Source organism: Dermacentor albipictus, chromosome 1 (genome assembly GCF_038994185.2).
Source record: "Dermacentor albipictus isolate Rhodes 1998 colony chromosome 1, USDA_Dalb.pri_finalv2, whole genome shotgun sequence".
NCBI classification, from domain to species: domain Eukaryota; kingdom Metazoa; phylum Arthropoda; class Arachnida; order Ixodida; family Ixodidae; genus Dermacentor; species Dermacentor albipictus.
This window is the reverse complement of record NC_091821.1, coordinates 187,951,919-187,970,461: the sequence shown is the minus strand read 5'-3', so window position 1 is coordinate 187,970,461 and position 18,543 is coordinate 187,951,919. Positions and strand designations below refer to the sequence as shown.

At 44.1% G+C, this 18,543-nt stretch overlaps 1 protein-coding gene across 12 annotated transcripts in view; it reads left to right on the top strand.

Annotated features, from left to right (window-relative positions):
* Positions 1-18,543, top strand: part of Caper (RNA-binding protein 39-like protein Caper) — an 84,579-nt gene continuing 66,036 nt past the window's right edge. For 6 of the 12 annotated variants that reach the window (XR_011511023.1, XM_070530654.1, XM_070530653.1 and 3 more), the window contains exons 1-6: positions 8-131; positions 4,734-4,789; positions 5,124-5,182; positions 6,654-6,693; positions 7,088-7,173; positions 8,646-8,837. Coding sequence is in view for 11 of the 12 variants with exons in the window: in XM_070530654.1 (XP_070386755.1) it covers positions 23-131; positions 4,734-4,789; positions 5,124-5,182; positions 6,654-6,693; positions 7,088-7,173; positions 8,646-8,837 (542 nt within the window). In the remaining variant the exon portion in view is untranslated. The other 6 variants (XM_070530657.1, XM_070530660.1, XM_070530659.1 and 3 more) reach the window with 6 other exon arrangements.

Sequence of the window (18,543 nt, the reverse complement as noted above, 5' to 3'; positions counted from 1 at the left end):
AGCACTAGCGAGACATGTTCGCATGAAAGTTATTGACTTGCTATCAGGTGCACTTAAAGTTGAGGTCATCAGCGCTTCTTCAGCCAATGCTTCAGCTTTCCTCGCTCGTCGTTGGTGTCGTCGTCGTCGAGGTTTGTCTGTTTGTCCCCTTCTGCCACATGGAGAGACCCCGTCGATTTCGCTGGCGGCCGCCATTTTGTTTGGTTGTTTGTGAGCTGCAGTGAACGCCGTGCTTTGCACCTAACTACTATTCTGCCCATATTCCTAAATCAATCTTTTGTGGGAGGTATGAAAGAAAACCTTCATTCAATTCCCGTTTGCAAGTGTGCTGTGTAGAGAATTCTATCTTCTAAATGAGATCGATAGCTCGTGACGGGATTTGTGATGTGCCGTGAAAACTTTATTACTGTTGCTAGTACCAATCTTTCTGGTATTTTTTGTTCATTGAAACTGGCAAATCAAGGATATTAGCTTCCACTTAAACCTGTGTAACCTGTGAAGGTAACCATAAAGAGCCAACAGCTTTGTAAAACTGTTGCTCGGTGACTACCCGAAGAAGTACGCAATACCTGAACTTGATTCATGATTGTACTGCTCATATGCGGTGTCGACCATTTTGTAATAGGAATATCATGTGTGTAGTGGACTTGCTAATTTCATCACTGTCATCGAAATGTGATGAACTTGGCATATATTTGTGCATTTGGCGGTACGACTGCATGTATGAGCCGCAGAGTGAAATATCCAAATTTGACGGTGAAGTAATAGATACGTGTCAAAGTTCGTTTGCTTGCGCTGCTGGTAATATTTGCAATTTCACTGCCAGCAGTCGTGCCCCTTCATGTCATATGACTTGTCATAGTATGTGAAACGCTTTGTTCCATCAAGTGACTTAGCGCGTCCTTTTTCCCCTCTAAATCGCGATGCTTTCTTAACCAGTCTCAAAAGCACGTGTTCAAACATTATTCGTGGTGGTGACCAGTGAACTGCTTTTTTAGTGAAAATGCTTTTTGAGGGTACCTCCAGCACAGAAAGTAAAAGAAATCGCAAAAAAAAACAATCAGTCTTCATTGAATACTGAAGTAAAAATATGAAAAACTGTGTAATGGGACACCCACAATATGTTCAAAAGCTTTTGATATGTTACTGCTTGATAAGGTAGTTGCTGCAAAAATACTTGCTCGTAAACCTTGCCAATCACACTACTTGCAACTGAACTATTAATAGCAGTATGCTATTTATACAGCAGCTAATGCATCAGCCAAACATTGCACTTAAAAAATCTGGAAATTACATTCTTTTTTTCACTGAAATGTAAGGGCACTAATAGAGCTTGTACCCTTTTTTGAGACTAGTCAGGCTTATAATTACTTTTGTGCTCTATCTGCAGTAGTGTCCTCCAGTGTGTGATTGACAGTGGCTTGATATCACATTTGTGACAGTGCACCAACTCCTACCATAACTGTGTTTTGCTTTGGGGCAGGATGCAAGATATCAAATCATTAGTCCAATAGTTTATTATTGAGATGTCTGCAGGCTGTTAATAAGGCTGCTACATAATAAGCTTAAAGGGCACTGACAACCAATGCTCATGGTACTTTTTTTTCGTCCGTGTAATGCACTGATTTTGTCCAGGGTGACCAATCTTTCAGCATTTATGCTGTAGAACAATTTCTCATTACAAATTCTCGGATGTCTGCTTACCATATGCCAAAAACAGTTGTAAGTTAGTGTGATGGCACTTATACGACAGAGCGTAAAGAAAAAGTGTGGCCCTAGCTTTGAAAAATTGATAATTTATTTGATGAAGGCGATCCTCGTGTGCTTTCAGAACTGTTAGATAACAGTGCAGTTTGGCAGCATTTTGTATGTCGCAGGCAGGCTACAGGATGTTGGTGAACTCATAAGCTCACACACATACAAAAGTGCTTAAGCACAACGCCAGGCATTGAGGGATGCCAATGTTCTGCCATTCCACTTGTTGCCATGAACACAGTACTAGTTATAAATGTGAATGTTCCTTACATCTTATTAGGTGTATAAGATGTAACAAATGGTTCTCTAAACTAAGTTCGGCGCAGTTTAGGAGGGCTAACCTAAGTGCTCCAATTTTTATGATCCCATGAGTGGGCTGTATCTACAGTACCAGTTTCACCATATAGTGTCATGGCATGCAGTTTAGTGCAACATGGTGTCAGTTTAAAATTATAATTATTCTTTAAACCACTAACGTTCTCATATCTGCCAACTTTTATGATTTTATTGTGAAACGCCCGATTTTTAGAGCTCCTTTATGATTGCTGTATTGACACCAATAATTTTTCATTTGCATTCCATTCAGGGTAACATGTACTTTAAACAATACAGGACAGTCCCCAGCCGAGTTACTAGCATGTCTTCTTTTTACCTGCTGGCATATACGAACCTACCCACATCAGTACCACTCACTCATTGAATCAGTGCACAGGGGCAACTGAATTTTTAGCTGCCACCATGTGAATGTTTATGAATAAGTGTTTGTTTTTGTCTGTAGTACAGACCATGAAAAGTGCCTGTGAATAGTGCCCCTGCTGAACAAACTCCATTTTTTTAAATAAACAGACAGTACCATGAGTAATAAAACAATGTTTTGTATTTTTTGCCATATTGCAGTATTTTTTTGCTTAGACTGTAGTATTTCTAACTGTAAATGTTAGCAGGTCTGCATCCTGTTTGAGTCTAGTGATATAAAGCAAATTTTCAGTGCTACCATAATCTGGTGGCACAGTTTAGTCAGTTATTCATTCCTTTAATATATAACTTTGCGTTCATGCACTATGCCCACTATATGCCTTTAGCACATTTTGCAGTTGCTCTTGTGAACATATTGCAGTAAAAAGAACACTAGACTAACATAGTTTAGTGCAGTGGATAAGCCTAAATGTGCGATAGGAATAAGCTCTCTCAGCAGCTAAGCCACATTTTACATTCCGGAGGATAAGTCATGTGGTTCCCTATACGTGCTGTGAAGGCAGTATGTACATTTCTCACTATACTAGGTTTTCATAAGGGCATTGCTTGATAGGCTTGTGTTTTCCTGTAGTTGTCAACATGTGGCATGCACCATGCACAATATTCTGAATGTGTATCAAGGGCCCTGAAGTGCAGTGTCACTTGTGTGTGGATGTGTGCACAAGCTAGCACAGGTTGAGGCTTGTGCTAAGGTAATCTTTAAGCTTGGATTTTTATGGGAGCAGTTGCATGAATGTTGCCCTGGGGCTTGTCAGACGAGTTTAATGAGATGCCTTGGATTGAACACTCATGCAGGATGTAATGCTCGTGTAGCCCTTGGCGAATGGTTGAATTCTAGGGTTTTGCGTGCTAAAGCCATGATTTGATTATGAGGCATGCCATAGTGGGGGACTGTGGGTTAATTTTGACCGCCAGGGGACCTTTAAGGTGGCCCCATTGCACAGCACACGGGTGTTTTTGCATTTTGCCCCCGTCGAAATGCGGCTGCCGTGGCCTATGACCCTTGGTACTGAGCCAGTGATGGTACAAATGATGCATGTTGAATGCAAACAAAGACGGGGATACCAAAGGGAGCACTTTTCATTGTGTTCTGTGCACCTCTTTAGTTGTTCACATTTCAATGGGGGTGAAATGAAAAAAATGCTCAATTCTGTTGGGTGCATTTTAAAAAACCCCAGGTGGTCAAAATTAATTTGGAGTCTCCCACTAGTGAGCCTCATTATCATATTGTGGTTTGGCACGTAAAGCCCCAGTATTGAATTGCTGTCATTCGTAGCACATTCCAGTACATGTAGACAAAGACAACGGTAAGCGCAGTCACCTCAGTGGCTGTGGCAGCCTGCTAAGTAGCCACATTCTGATGGTTGTGGAAAGCAAGAAAGCTTGTGTATTTAATTTATGTGTTCATTTATGTGCTTATATTTATGTACTTATGTTTACGTGCTCGGAGGAGGGATGAAATCTAAAGCTACACGACAGTGCTCTTGCATCGTGCTTCCTTATTTGCACTCACTGTATATTCATTGTCATCATTGTTCTCATGTTTACTGTTCTTTTTCATCATCAGGGTGTGTATTTTTAGTTTACATTGGTGTTCATAGATTCTTCAGTCAAGATACTGTTTTCAATTGTGAGAGACGATTTAGTTTCCAGTTTGACAGGGGGGTGCCAAGTTTTCATTATATGGTGATCTCCGATTGTCTTGTTTCTTGTGTGTGAAATCATGCAAGGACTTCCTTAGGGGTGACGCTCGGCACCTTAATGATGCTGCCTAGCCTATCTTGTTTGAGGCATGAGTGTGTAGTTTTACCCGATATACAGCTGTACATGACCTGTGTAATTGGGTAGCTGCCATTGCCCCCTGGGGGGTGGGGGCCATGTCATCTCTTGTCCCTCGTACTTGCATCAAGCTTGGGGTGCGCATGTGTGGGAGTAAACAGCAGCGTGTTGCTTGTCATTTATTGAGCATTGTCTTTTTGTCAAAGTCCATGCTTCTCAACCCTATAAATTTGAACTGGACACTGAAGTAGTCGCAACACCATGTTGTCCAGCTTTGGTTTTGTTTATTCTTGTCGCTTCAATTCTATACAAGGCTTCAAACATATTTTTAGCTCTGCTGAAGAAAATGTGTATGCTTATATTCTTGTGAATATAGTGCCTATGCATGCAATCTGTGCGACTCATCGATCAAAATAAGTCTCTTCTTAAAATGTGTTCAACAGGTATCATGGCAGATGACCTTGACGTGGAGGCCTTGCTGGAGGCACCTTATCGAAAGGTGATTTTTCCTTCCATTGCTTTATGTTTGGGAAAGCAGAAACAGCCATATGTTTGAACGCTGATATGTTGCTAAAGCCTTTTAGATACTAAATTTGTGCAGATAACATGTGTCTAATATTGTCAAGTTAAGGTTAACTGTCAGATCATTGCAGTTAGAGTACTCTTACAAATTTTAGTCCTTGTTAAGCATGACACTAGCTTATGCCAACATGTGTTGTCATAATTACCTAGTATGATACACATTCTTTGTCAGGCATTATTCTCGATGTTTGCTGTTGAAACTGCCACTGGGGCGTCGCCTCTACATAATGTGTCCGCTTTGTGTCTTATAGACCCCCCACACTAGACACCAGCACTTCTTCCCTAGCTACCATTGGGACACTGCAAGAAGGTAGTAACCTCTGAAGGGCATCATCACTTGACCTGTTCTTTTATTTTATTTTATTTTTTGATTATTCTTATTTTTGTTATTTTACTTTGCTTTGATCTAAGAGCACATTTTAACTAATTTAGAATAAAAGTGCTTAGCATATTTTTGCTAATGCAAATGCATATGTAAAGTACTGATAGTGATAGTAATGTCAGTATAATGCATATAACGTAATGTGCAGTTCATGTCAGGACAGGCCCAAGTCTTGTCCGTAGTCACTGTGAACTACTGCTATGCTACATTTTGTCATGATTTGACGCAAGGATCATTTCCTTGTTATCAGGCAGTGTGAGGCTTTTGGCGCGCCTGTTGCACAGCCGACGTCGACCAGGGTCACGCTTCTGAAATGGTGTACCATTCCTCTTGTCTCAGGGATGGCTGGGAAAAGATGGCTGCCGCCCCTCCCCCACGTTTGAAACTCTTCAGCGAAGCCATTTTCCTTGGAGGCTGATTTCTCGCAAAACAAAACGAAAGCATTTGTGAACAAAGACATTCGCGACTTTTTCTCCTTTGGAGACTTTTTTTTTTTTCTCTTCTCTCCCTCTAGGTCATTTCAAGAACAGATTATTCTCCTTCTCTCTCTGTCTCTCTCTCTTTGTGTAAATGTGCTTGTATGTATGTGGACTGATTGTATGTATGTTTGCGCAGATCTTGTAGGCTTGGCTCCCTTATGCTGCAAGCTATTCTGTCATCTTGTGGACAGATGTTTTGCTTACAAAAGTACAGATCTGAAGCTAATGAAGCTATTGTGAGAGTGAGAAGGCTGTAGTTCAAGTATTGCAAAAAGTGTGCAGCAAAGGAAGTTCAATGCAAGCCTTACTCATTACCAAACCTTACCTTTTATTGTGGTGTTTAAAAAAGTTTCAAATGCATTCCCTTCACAAGCGTAGCACCGATTTCTGTTTTGCATAGCTTTAAAGGAAAAATGTGCATTTGTTTAAGGTGATGGTGCAGCACAGCAACATTTGTAGAATAAAATTACTTTTGAGGCTATGCAAGTATTTTATTCTTCATGAATAAGTCTATATCAGATAAGCCTCACTCAGTGTAAGCACTGGTTTATAGCACTGTTCATTTGGTTTAGCGTGATCCACTTGCATGTCACACACATATCAAATGTGAAGTAATATTAAAATAATACATTACCTAAATGTAATTGCAAGCTGGCGTAATGCACACTCAAGGTCTATTGCATTTTGCCTCATGGTGCACAGGAAGTATTTGCATGTAGCTGAAAATATCCAGATTGTGTGGTTGGGCTGAATGTGCATGAATGGGTGTGGATGGCATGAGTGTGTTTGGTCCCATCTTTTGCAGGTATTCCAGGATGATGTATCAGGTAATATTGAAAAATTGTAGTGTCTTTGTATTTTCGTTCATTTTTAAAGGTGGTACTGCATTATATTTTGTGATTCTTGAACATCTGATGCAGGGCTGAGCTGAATGGTGGCGCTGCAAGTTGGTTACAGTCGGTGATTGTGCCTTGTGATACTCTTTGCTGATTTTACCCCTTAGCCTCCCTTCTTACCTTAGCATTAATAAAGAAAAAGCTTTTTTTACACGTAAGGAAGGGGCTTGCCTACTTGTTGGCCTGTTCAAAAAAGGAAGCCGAATAGCTCCACCAGCTTCTGAGCATTGTCTCCATGCTTTAGACTGGTGGCAGGGTGCTCCTTTTCTTTGCCCCTTGTAAGATAGTTCTTGCTCATTTTGTGCTCTTCCCCCCTTTTTTGCCCTCACCCCTGCCCCTTCACTGTTGAACAACGTACACATCAACGGCCCTGACCAATCGACTTCTGGCCTGGCGGATACGGCGGGTGTCTTGGTGCTGCTTTTTTGATCCTCTCCGTGCTCACAAAATCTCAACAGGAGGAGGTGAATGGTGCAGGAAGCCTTCATCAAGCAAGTTCATCTGGAGAAGGCGCTAAGGGCTCAGCTGACAAGGAGAACAGGCAGTAAGTATTGTGTGCATTGGCGTAACATGCTACTGGCTTCCTTGCATATAGAGAATAGTTGCATACCATTGTCGACCAGTTGATCCTTTAGGTTTGGTTTATAGACTGTTGGGATAATTGGGAGCCACTATTTTTGGACATCGTACAGAGACTGGCTCACCTTTGCAGGTAATTTGGGACCATAGATGAGAACTGCCACACTACGTTTTGTAGCGGTATGGTGCAGTAAGGCCACAGCTCGTCATGAGTAATTGTCACTTTTGGCGCATGACAAGCTGTGGTTGTGGTGCCAAACATCAAATGACATTTTTTTCTTTTGCACAACATAGAAGGTGGTAAACATCCTGTCATCATTTTATTAAGATTTTCCACACTAAATGGTGATAAGTGTTCCTTGTCTGTAGAGAGCCTTCATTTGCACACTTGCTCTACCACTGTGGGCTAGCGTAAGAAGGCTCCCTACTTATGCAAGATAACTCCAAAATCAGAATTTGTCTGCTTCAATCTGTTCCAGAATTAAATTTGTATCTGCTACAAAAATTGCTTCAAAGTGACTGAACATTCCCACTATTGCAAGACTTGCATTGTCCTTGCGACTTCGGCAAGCTTACGTTTGGGCTCCTCGAATTCAGTGTGGGTGAACAGCTTCTTGTAGTGGAGCATTTTGGTGAGAAGTTTTGGTGGACACTCAGCGAGAATAGCTTCAGCATGAAATGCTGACAAAACATGCTGAGCTGGTGGGAATCTAGTGACTAAGTAAGCACATTGTTGTTTCAAGACGGTGATAGGAAACCGAGACGAAATTGAGCTGGTGGACAACACCAAAATATGATGCCAGGATGCCGCCAGAGCGAAACATGGCGCTCATTTTGCACCACCTGAAGCAGGGAACACAAGTGCATTTGGGTGATAGCCTATTAAATGTGTGCAGTGTCCTTGCTACGTCGCATGTGCTGTGAAACAGGTGAAGATGCTTATTGCAATGGATTAGTGGTGATAGCTGTGAATGGTGACAAGTGATCCGCAAGGAGATTTGCTGGTACCAAAATAGGAAACAGTGCGTGGCGGCATTTTCATGTTACACGAAAGGGGAGTTCGGCAGGGAAGCTGCTGTTGCAGGCTCATGCTGTTCGCAATTATGACTGCCTTGCACCTTTTCTTGTTTGCATGGGATCTAGTGGGCGGAAAACATATCATACAATTGTAATTTGGCGATATATTGAATGTTCGTTCTGAGAGGTGTTTTTTGGGAACATATTAACCGGTAAAAGTGAAGCATAACTGTATTGGGTCACTTTTGCGTTGTTGATTGCAAACGTAGGCACCAGGAAATCGTATGAAACAGGGTCGTATCAAAGAGGTTCTGCTGTACGTCATGAATGCTTTGTCTCCAAATAAACTTGGGAGGTATGTTTTATACAGCAGCCACAACATTTTTTAAACATGTCTCGGCTGTCTTTTGTTGTCTGCAGTGGCAGCAGCAGCAGCAAGAAAAGGCGCAGTCGGAGCCGCAGCCGGAGCCGAGGTCATGGACGTCACAGGAGCCGAAGCCGTGGCAGGGAGAAGCGCCGTTCCCGGTCCCGGTCCCGAGAGCGAAGAAGGCGGCGTTCGCGCAGTCCTGGACGTCGACGAGGACCACCCCTGCCTCCCCGGCCACGGAGCCGGTTAGCATTTGGTTATTTTTTGTACTGGTGAAACGAATGAGATCTGACGTCCGCCCGTGTGGTCATTTGTTAAAAGTTTTTTTTCTTGAAAACAAAATGGCGCTTTCAAGCACCCGTAAATTTTGTCTATTGCTGTTTACAAGGATTTTGTGCCATCTGGCTGAGTTTGGGCCAAAAGAGGGCCTTACTGGGTGCGCTGCTAAGGGAAGTTGAGGGTGGCAGAAAACTAGGTGAGGTGTTTAAATGAGGAAATTTGCAGGTGCAACTTGGAATCAGCTAGCGCGAGACAAGGGTAATTGGAGATCGCAGGAAGAGGCTTTTGTCCTGCAGTGGACATAAAAATATGCTGCTGATGATGATGAGCTTCCTGATGTCATTGCGAAATGGAAATTGGAGCGTCCAGACGTTTTACGTCATACACCCACATGATTATCCCCGTTACATTCTTCACATGATTTGCAGATCAGCTAAAGACATCACAATGTGTCATTAATTAAAGGAACAAAGGCAAATGCGAATTGTTTGTTTGGTAGATCACACAAGTGGCTTTTTTTTACTACCGAGTAAATGTGTGTATCCACGATGGTGGACATTGGGGCTCTTAAAGTAGTGCCTCTGAATTTGATTTTGGTATGCATTAGCTGACTGGCTGCTCAGTTTGCTGCTAAAGGGGGACACAGGCTGTGGTGACGATGACGTTCCAGGCCCCCCCCCTCCCCGAAAAAAAGAAGCTGATTCCAAGTACACTAATCCGAACGTTGAAAGCCCTACATTTACTTATAATTGACATCAGGAGCACTACAGGCTACCATAACCCTGGCTGCTCCAAAAAGACACAACAACAACACATTAAACATTGTGTGTTGTGCATCTCTGCATTCAGATTGATTGTTGTTCTTTACTAAAATTAACTTGAAATGATGACAATAATGATAATAAGAATGTAAGCCCCACCATGTTTTACTTTGAAACCTGTTTTATCTAAAGTAACAAAAGATAGAATATTTACATAAAACTGTGGAAAAGATGGTAATTTGTGTGCAGCAAAATTATTCGATTTTCTTCTGATCTACTTATTTAGAGTCCCAGTGTCCACTTGGATGTACATTAATTTTTATTTGAACCAGAAGCACATAAAAACATTGCTTCATAAATAGTTCGAGTCCCTGCAATGAGTTCTCGTGACACAAACTCGCTCTTTGTTAGCATCTACATTATGATACGTCCACTGCTAAAAAGAACACCTAACAAGTAATAAACACAATGTAACTGGTAACGGCGTAAACTCTTTCCCAACTGTGGGGAAAATGCCTGTATTTTTGTAGGTTGCATTGCTTTTTTTTTTTCCCGAAGAAACTATTGCACTTTGTTTTATGCAATACGTGAAAGCAAAGCAGAATGAATGCGCTCTTCAGGCATACAACTTTTATTAACAAGATTTATGTAATAAAGAAATATAAATTACCGAGAAATGCTAAAAATGTTTTAATATGTACGAAAATGTTTTCCTACGTAATAGCCACTATATGCAAAGAAATCAATCTTTTTCCTTGAAAAACCTTGCAGTACTAGATTTCAACTGGAAGCCCTACAGTTGGGCATGCCGTGCAGCAAAGCAGTTCCTCAATCTGAAACATGGGGAATGTGGCAAGTCTTGCAGTTTTGCTGCTGTAGCATTGCAGTTTCGGTAAATCTCTGTGTTAGCTGCATAGTACTGAGTGGCTTCACTTGGTGGAGAAGCACGAACTAGCAGTGCATCCTCAAGTTCCGGGTTCATTTATGTTGTTGTTCTCAAAACAAAGTAGATGAAGAGCTTATCGACAGCTTGCTGTTGGCTGAGCTGTCGATAAAATCAGCCACAAAAGCACTGGAGTCGTGAGATCTACAATGTTTTGGAACGCGCTTGCTGCTCCTGGAGGCAGATGTTTTCACTGTCAACTCTGATGAGCTTGCGCACATCTTTCGAACTCATTCCATAGATGCGCCAGTGGCGTGGTGGTGGGAAAGTTAAAAGGATCACACTACTGTTTATTGTGGGACTTTAAGTACAGGTGCCCTGACTTACTAGTAGCAAAGCTGCTATCATTGCCTCCATAGAGGCTTATCAATCGAAGACTTTAGCTACAAAAACAGACCAGAGGTCACTGCGTTTACAGTGGAACATATGCGTACGTAGCTGGTGGAACCACAGCATAAGTACAGTCGCCGACCGATTTTCCGGACTCCAAAAATTCGGACATGCCCGATTATTCGGTCAGCTTCGCGGCACCGCCATTCTCCCCATAGACCATAATGTATAACAACTGCCGAAAGTTCAGACACCTTGCAACCCCTCGTCTGATTTTTCGGACACTCCTTGAGCCTACTCGATCGAGGGCATCATGCACCGACTCTGACCGGCGCATAGTTTGACTTGCTGAACGCCATTTTTGTTTTGAACGGAGCCTCCTTGCTGCTCCACGAAGTGGCGCTACTGGAAATCCCCGCTCATCATCATCGTTTCTGCCTGGTTTGATAGAGTGGTTGTACAGCAGTTTCGGTTTCAGCTTAGTAAGCCACGTCAAGACAATCCAGCAGCTGGTTTCTTTCTTTCGCGCACGACGCTGCGAGCAGCACGTTTTTTGTTTGTGCGACTGGTGTCGGCACGGTGGTGTTTGCGTTGTGTGCTGTATCAAGGTTTCGGTGATCCAACGCGGCGTACGGAAACATCGCGTTAAGTGTCTAATGGCGCCGACAGTGCCCGCGCAGACTGCGCTGGGGAATGCCGGCTAGCGGGTGCCGGGAGGCCCAAGATTTGTCTCCTTCCGATGTGCTTCCTACTGATGCGGAAAATATTCTGCTGAGACCTGCGCAGTGGTTGCATTGCGATTCCGGACACCGTCTCATTTGACAGTTTCACAAGTGCTGACACTGCTGTACTGACATGCGCAGAACTCGACAACGGCGAGATCGTTCGTCAGGTTTCTGCTGCTCCGCCGGACGAGTACTCCGAGTCAAAAGATGACGCACCATGTGCTACGCTGCCGTCGCATGCGGAGTGTGCACAAGCAGTGACTGTGCTTTCAGCCGCCTATAGTGACCGTTCGACCCTCTCCGAGATTCAGGCTTATCTGATTGCACGTAAACTGAACAGCGTGCAACGGCGCATTCACGATTTCTTCAAGCCTACTGCCGAGCCCGAATAAGTGCGTGCAAATAAAGGATTTCATTTTTTTTTCTTAATCTGCTTTTTCGGACACCTGTTGATTCGGACATTTCCGCGGTCCGCGTGAGGTCCGAATAAACGGTCGGCGACTGTATACACTAAAAGGTAGTACAGTCAAGGCTTGTTACAACAACTTGCAATTCAACTAGAATGGTCTGTTACATTCAAAGTCCAAAATCAGGCGCTGCACGCTTGCCCGATCTTGGAGATTGTGTGTATGGGTGCGCACATGATACTTTTTAAATTGGAGCTGTCTTTGCTTCTTCTCCCGACTTTAATGGTGCTGGCTGCTGGTTCTTGCTGTGTTGCCGATTATACGACACCTTGTGCCACTGGGCATTTTTCCTAATAGGCAAATAGAACAAAAGGCAAGAGGTGAAGGATTCGACAAGAAAAGCAGAGTGTGGAGAAAGAAGTAAAGGGAACAAAATTGTACCAGAATGCAGGCATGGCGTGAGGAGTGTTGTACTACATAGAAACACAGAAGTGGAGTGAAGACACTTCAGTAAATGTCAAAGAAAGCTTTGTTTTTCACTTATTGACGTTTATGCATGGTATCCAATAATTCTTTCCCCAAATTTTCATGCTCTAAAGTGGGGGTGCAGGTGTTACACATAAGTAAATACGATACATATTTATATTGAAGCTTCCCTGCCCCCGCACTGCCTGAACTGTACATGGGTGCTATTTACTCGCATTCCATTCATGTATTGCATGAAACCCTGGCAGTTTTTGTCATTATGCAACCTAAGGGATGGCTCTAGGTACAAGCCACCACTGGGGACGGCTTCACCTTTGGACAGTGTGCTTCCAGTGTATTAGACTTCGGTTGCTCCAGTACCGTGGTTATGGTCCAGTGACAACAAATGAGGCAATAGATAAAGATTAACAAGGCTTCCCAAGGTCGTCACATTATTTGGAGACCACATGTTTTTAAAAGCAGATACACATTTTAGCTGAACCACAATATGATTAACATAGGTAAAGTCTACTCCTGTTAATTTGACCCTTGCGGGACCACGAGATTTGGTTGAATTAACAAAAACGAGGCAAAATGAACTGCAGTCGAACTCATAACGATACTGGTTTTAACAATATACATGTATCAGTTATAACAATGAGAAGCTGCTGCACCGTCAACATTTGTATGTTTTCCATGATGAAATAACCCGCTTACTACAATGCCCAGTTGCCGCATTATCGGCTATAATGATGAAGTGTGGCTGCTGGGTGTCAGAGCCAAAAGGTAGTGAAATGCGAAATCCTCGAAGTGAAAAAAAAAAGAACACGAGAAATTTGAGCTGCTGCACGACGGGCCGCTGCTTCAACAGGCGCCGCATGGCCATTTTCCAGCACGTATTTCAGCCATCTCCACGCGCTTCTCTCCCGTCGCCTTTCCACCCCTCCGAACACGAATGGACTGTGTCCATAGCTCTAAGCTGCCCGACCCTCCGAAACAAGAATGCACCGCGCCAACTGCGCTGCTCGCAGATTGCTTGCATGTTGTTCGCTGGCTCCTCATTCAGCGCTGTTCTGCAAACAGCTTAATTGCTCGCATTCGTCTGTGTTGGTTACGTCGAAATCGTTCCTGGCCACGTAGTTTCTCAGCCTTGTTTGGTGAACAGTTTGACTTGTCACCGAAACGGAAGATGGCTGATGCGCCTGCTGATCATTGGAAATGTGCGACATTGCCCGTGAAAAGAAAGCGCACAGCTGTAGATTTGGAAACTAAGTGCTTCTAGCTGAGGTGATAGTCGCGAACGTGCTTGCGTCAGATAGCGGCGGCTACGCCAGGAGCGATGACGTGGTAGGGCAAGCTGCCTGCGTTGTTCTTAGAGGAGGCCCAGTAGATGATTCAGTCTCTCTGAAGTTTTGTTATCGCGAGGAACCATCCGCTGCACTATGTGGAGCATCTAGAAGCCTTGGAGAATGATGTTGGCAAGCTTCACATAAAGTATGCAAGGCTGACGGACCTCTGGTTTTCTTGTGCAAGCTAGTGAGAAGTACATGGCGAGATGCTTGTGGTGATCCCGCCTCAGCATTTCTTCTGGATTTATCAAGCTGACAGGCTGCCGCGGCAGCCTTCTCACAATTTTTAGAAGTCCCCTTTGAGGCCACTAAAGCGATGCCTCGGCGGTGCTCGCATATCGCTTGCCACCCGTGACACCTCTTTGCAGTTGTTACAGCAGTGCCATTCTTTAACGCCAACAGCCGCTGCTTGTTACACGCGATCGGAGCGCCCAGGAAGCAGTTAAATGAGTGAACACAATCAGCAGCCAGATGGAGGAAGATGGTGGGGAGGAGAACTGGCCTCCCCGCCATTATAGTTTTCACACATCAGGTCTGCCATCCGCCTATTTTGATTTTTTCATGCAAATGGGTTGTAACAATTATCGGTTCTAACAATGGAATTGTCGTGGCACTTGAATACAGTCGCCGACTGATTTTCCGGACTCCAAAAATTCGGACATGCCCAATTATTCGGTCAGCTTCGCGGCACTGCCATTCTCCCCATAGACCATAATGTGTAACAACTGCTGAAAGTTCGGACACCTTGCAACCTCTCGTCCGATTTTTCGGACACTCCTTGAGCCAACTCGGTCGAGAGCACCATGCACCGACTCTGACTGGTGCATGGTTCGACTTGCTGAACGCCATTTTTGACGTTCAGCAAGTTTGGCGTTCAGTTTTGCTGTACGCCAAACGACGCTGCGAGCAGGCCACGTTTTTTTGTTTGTGTGACTGGTGTCGGCACGGTGGTGTTTGCTTTGTGTGCTGTGTCGAGGTTTCGGTGATCCAACACGGCATATGGAAACATCGCGTCAAGTCTCTAATGGCGCCGACAGTGCCCGCGCAGACTGCGCTGGGGAATGCCGGCAAGCGGGTGCCAGGAGGCTAGGATTTGTCGCCTTCCGATGTGCACGCTACGGATGCCGAAAATGTTCTGCCGAGGCCTGCGCAGTGGTTCCGGACACCGTCTCATTTGACAGTTTCACAGGTGCTCACGCTCCTGTACTGACATGCGCAGAATTCGATGACGGCGAGATCATTCGTCAGGTTTCTGCTACACCGCCGGACGATGACTCTTGAGTCGGAAGATGACGCATCATGTGCTACGCTACCGTCGCATGCAGAGCGTGTACAAGCAGTGACTGTGCTTTCAGCCGCCTATAGTGACCGTATGACCCTCTCCGAGATTCAGGCATATCTGATTGCGCGTAAATGGAACAGCGTGCAACGGCGCATTCACGATTTCTTCAAGCCTACTGCCGAGCCCGAATAAATAAAGGATTTCATTTTTTTTCTTAATCTGCTTTTTCGGACACTTGTTTATTCGGACATTTCCGCAGTCCCCGTGAAGTCCGAATAAACGGTCGGCGACTGTATTGTTATAAGTAGGTTCGACTGTATTTCACTTCTGTTTTATTGCCTGAAGTAGCTTGTAGTGTCTTTTTTGCCTCTTGCTCTTCGAGTGAGACTCAACCACCATGTGGCAAAAAGCACCAGCATATTTAAATGCTTCTCCACCGTTGGACTGAAAATAAAGTTTCACAGCGTAAAGCCCAGCCTCACCATCAGCTTGGCTATGGTGTTGGGCTGCTGAGCACGAGGTCGCGGGATCGAATACCGGCCACGGCGGCCGCATTTCGATGGGGGCGAAATGTGAAAACACCCGTGTGCTTAGATTTAGGTGCACGTTAAAGAACCCCAGGTAGTCAAAATTTCCGGAGTCCTCCACTACGGCGTGCCTCATAATCAGAAAGTGGTTTTGGCACGTAAAACCCCAAATATTATTATTATTATTCACCATCAGCTTCACTCAGTGGCTCCAGTGGGTTGTAGTCAGTAACATCGTCAGAGTTGCTCTCGTTGTTGGTCAGTGTCCCATAAACCTTAAAACTGCCGTTGGTGCTCACAAAATCTTGAAAAAAGACATTGGGACATCGCGGAAGTCGTCATCACCACTGCAGGACAGGTTTCTGCTGTCCTTTGCAAAAAAACAGGCTTCACGCCTAAGGAGGCAGTAAGCACACTCTGCTGAATTTCTTGTGCTTTCAAGCTTTTAGTAACTGATGCGTGCATGAGGGGGCACCACGGGAGGTTGAATTAATCAAAGTGGCATGCTTTCCTGTAGTACTAAACAAGTTCTCCTTCCATAGCCGATGTAGTGTTTCTTGCTGGGACGTTTTAGTGCATTCGAGTTAAGTGAAATGTCAAATTTATCAAGGTTGAATTAATAGGAGTTAACTTTATAAGGAAGGATCAGATATAAAAGAGTAAATATTATATTTTAATGAGTATTTATACTGCTATAACAACGCCATAAAAGCAAAATTTGTGACTATATTGTCCCTGGTGAATCAAATTTTGTGCACATGGCTCAAAATGGGTCAAATACAGGCACCAATGCATTTTTAAATCGCCTGATTTTTGAGCTGTGCGATTATTCTATCTTCCTGCCGGGCTGCCACCTACGCCTAGAGCTCATATACAGTCAAACCCACTTATAATGATCCCAGATATAACAATCTATCAGTTATAATGACCACATTTCGATGCACTTATGATTTTCCAACCCTGCTTATTGAAACTGCTCCCATATATAAGGAACTTTCTTTAAATCGCCGTACTGTTACAACGAATGTTTCGAACTTAGTGATGGTAAAAAGAGGGCGCATGCGAAGTACGAAAGCATGGAAGCGCGACCAAACTGGGTGCATGGCAGTGTAAAGTTTGGTCTGCGACGATGTTGCAGCCTTCGAGGTGAGTGAGTGACGGCCGCACACGGGCTTTGGAAGCCCGAAAGAAGGGCCCTCAGTTTGAGGCACTCCTCAAGGGAGGAGGAGGAGGAGACAGACAGCATAAACAGCATGATGCATGCGCTGGTGCGATATTGGATGCCACGACGACAGCACTCTTATTTCTGTGCAATTGTCTGTGCGGCACCTCGTGCATTATGCCTATTTCAATTATTAGGAACGATCATCTATGTCCTTCCACTATAGGAACAATGACTGCTCAAGTATTCGTGTTGTTGCTGTTGATATTCACATGGCCCTCAATGTTACAAAGGATCGGCAGTTACTATGTCGCCATCAAGAATCACGGTTTGGTGACACTTCATTTACGCGTTGCTAATTGTTGATAACGGTTTGCAGTGACATTCTAACTTTTGAATATAGAATTTTCTTTTTGCCCGAAGCAACATAGATAACATTATTTAACGGTTCTTGTGTGGCTGATGCGCAGTCATAATGCCAAGACAACGATGCCCAAGACTTTCGCAGAATGGCGGCATGCTGCAGTATTTTCTGAAGTTAACATTCTGGCCATCTAGAATGCTTCGATCTCATATGCAGAATATGGTCATGTCCCACTAGTAGTGATCCCAGGTGGTCGAATCCCAGGTCGTCTATCTCAGGTGGTCGAAATTTCCGGAGTTCTCCACTACGGCGTGCCTCATTATCAAAAAGTGGTTTTGGCACGTAAAACCCTATAATTTATTTATATTTTAATAGTGAAATATATCACAAGCTCTCGAATAAAGAGTGTTGGCTGTGCTTGCAGTATTGAAATGGCAGGTGATCGCAACCGGGCGCTGTTTTGAAAGAGCTATGCGGCACCGCATTTTGTTTTTTAAATAGATGTTTCGAATGGAAATTTGCAGCTAGATGCGGGAACAGACCAGGAACAAAAATGGCACTAAAAATATGGTTTTCAGACCAAAGTGCTGCCAATGTGTAACTACTGATGCCAGCTTTAGTGCAGTCACTTTTTGAGCGTTTTCAAGGCCGAGGCTATATAGGGGGTGAGGACTTGCGGAGTCACCATCTGTCGGAAGCGCCTCCCTTGTGTTCTCTCAAAGCTAGGAAAGTTTTTACTGTCGAAGTAATAATCTTGAGCAAACTGAAAGCACAGAATTGTTTACACATGTTATCTATTTACAGAATATGTACAGTGAATGCCACTGCGTGTGGTCGCCACGATCGAATCTCCCGAACCAGCTTCTTGCGTGAAAAGCAGGCAGATGCTGAGAGTAAACTATGTGGCGTATGTTCTTATAGTGCGCGGTCTGGCACATAACAGAACGAAGCCTCAATGCATGCAGCGATCGCATGGGTTCGCGGCGACTGACTGTGCGTCTACATGCATGTCCGCGCACAGTATTTCGTTTTCACTGAGTGTTTTCGTACCGTGCTGTAAGCTTTAGGCCGCAGCATGTAAGCATTTGACAGTCCACAAGAAACCATTGTTGCGTGAGCGATATCAGAGCTGGTCAGAGACAATTTCGTTTTAACAAGGGACTTCAGCGCCTACGGCGACTGTTATGTGCCGTCGCGAAGATTCTTGGATGTTTTATTATGATTTCTAACGTTGCGTCGCACTGTATGCAGTCAGCAGGCGATTTCGCGCTGCTTCTTTTTTGTAATCCAGTGCGTTAATTCATAACACGAACATGACCATATGCCATGCCTTTTTTTAATGTGCGTGTTACCGCTC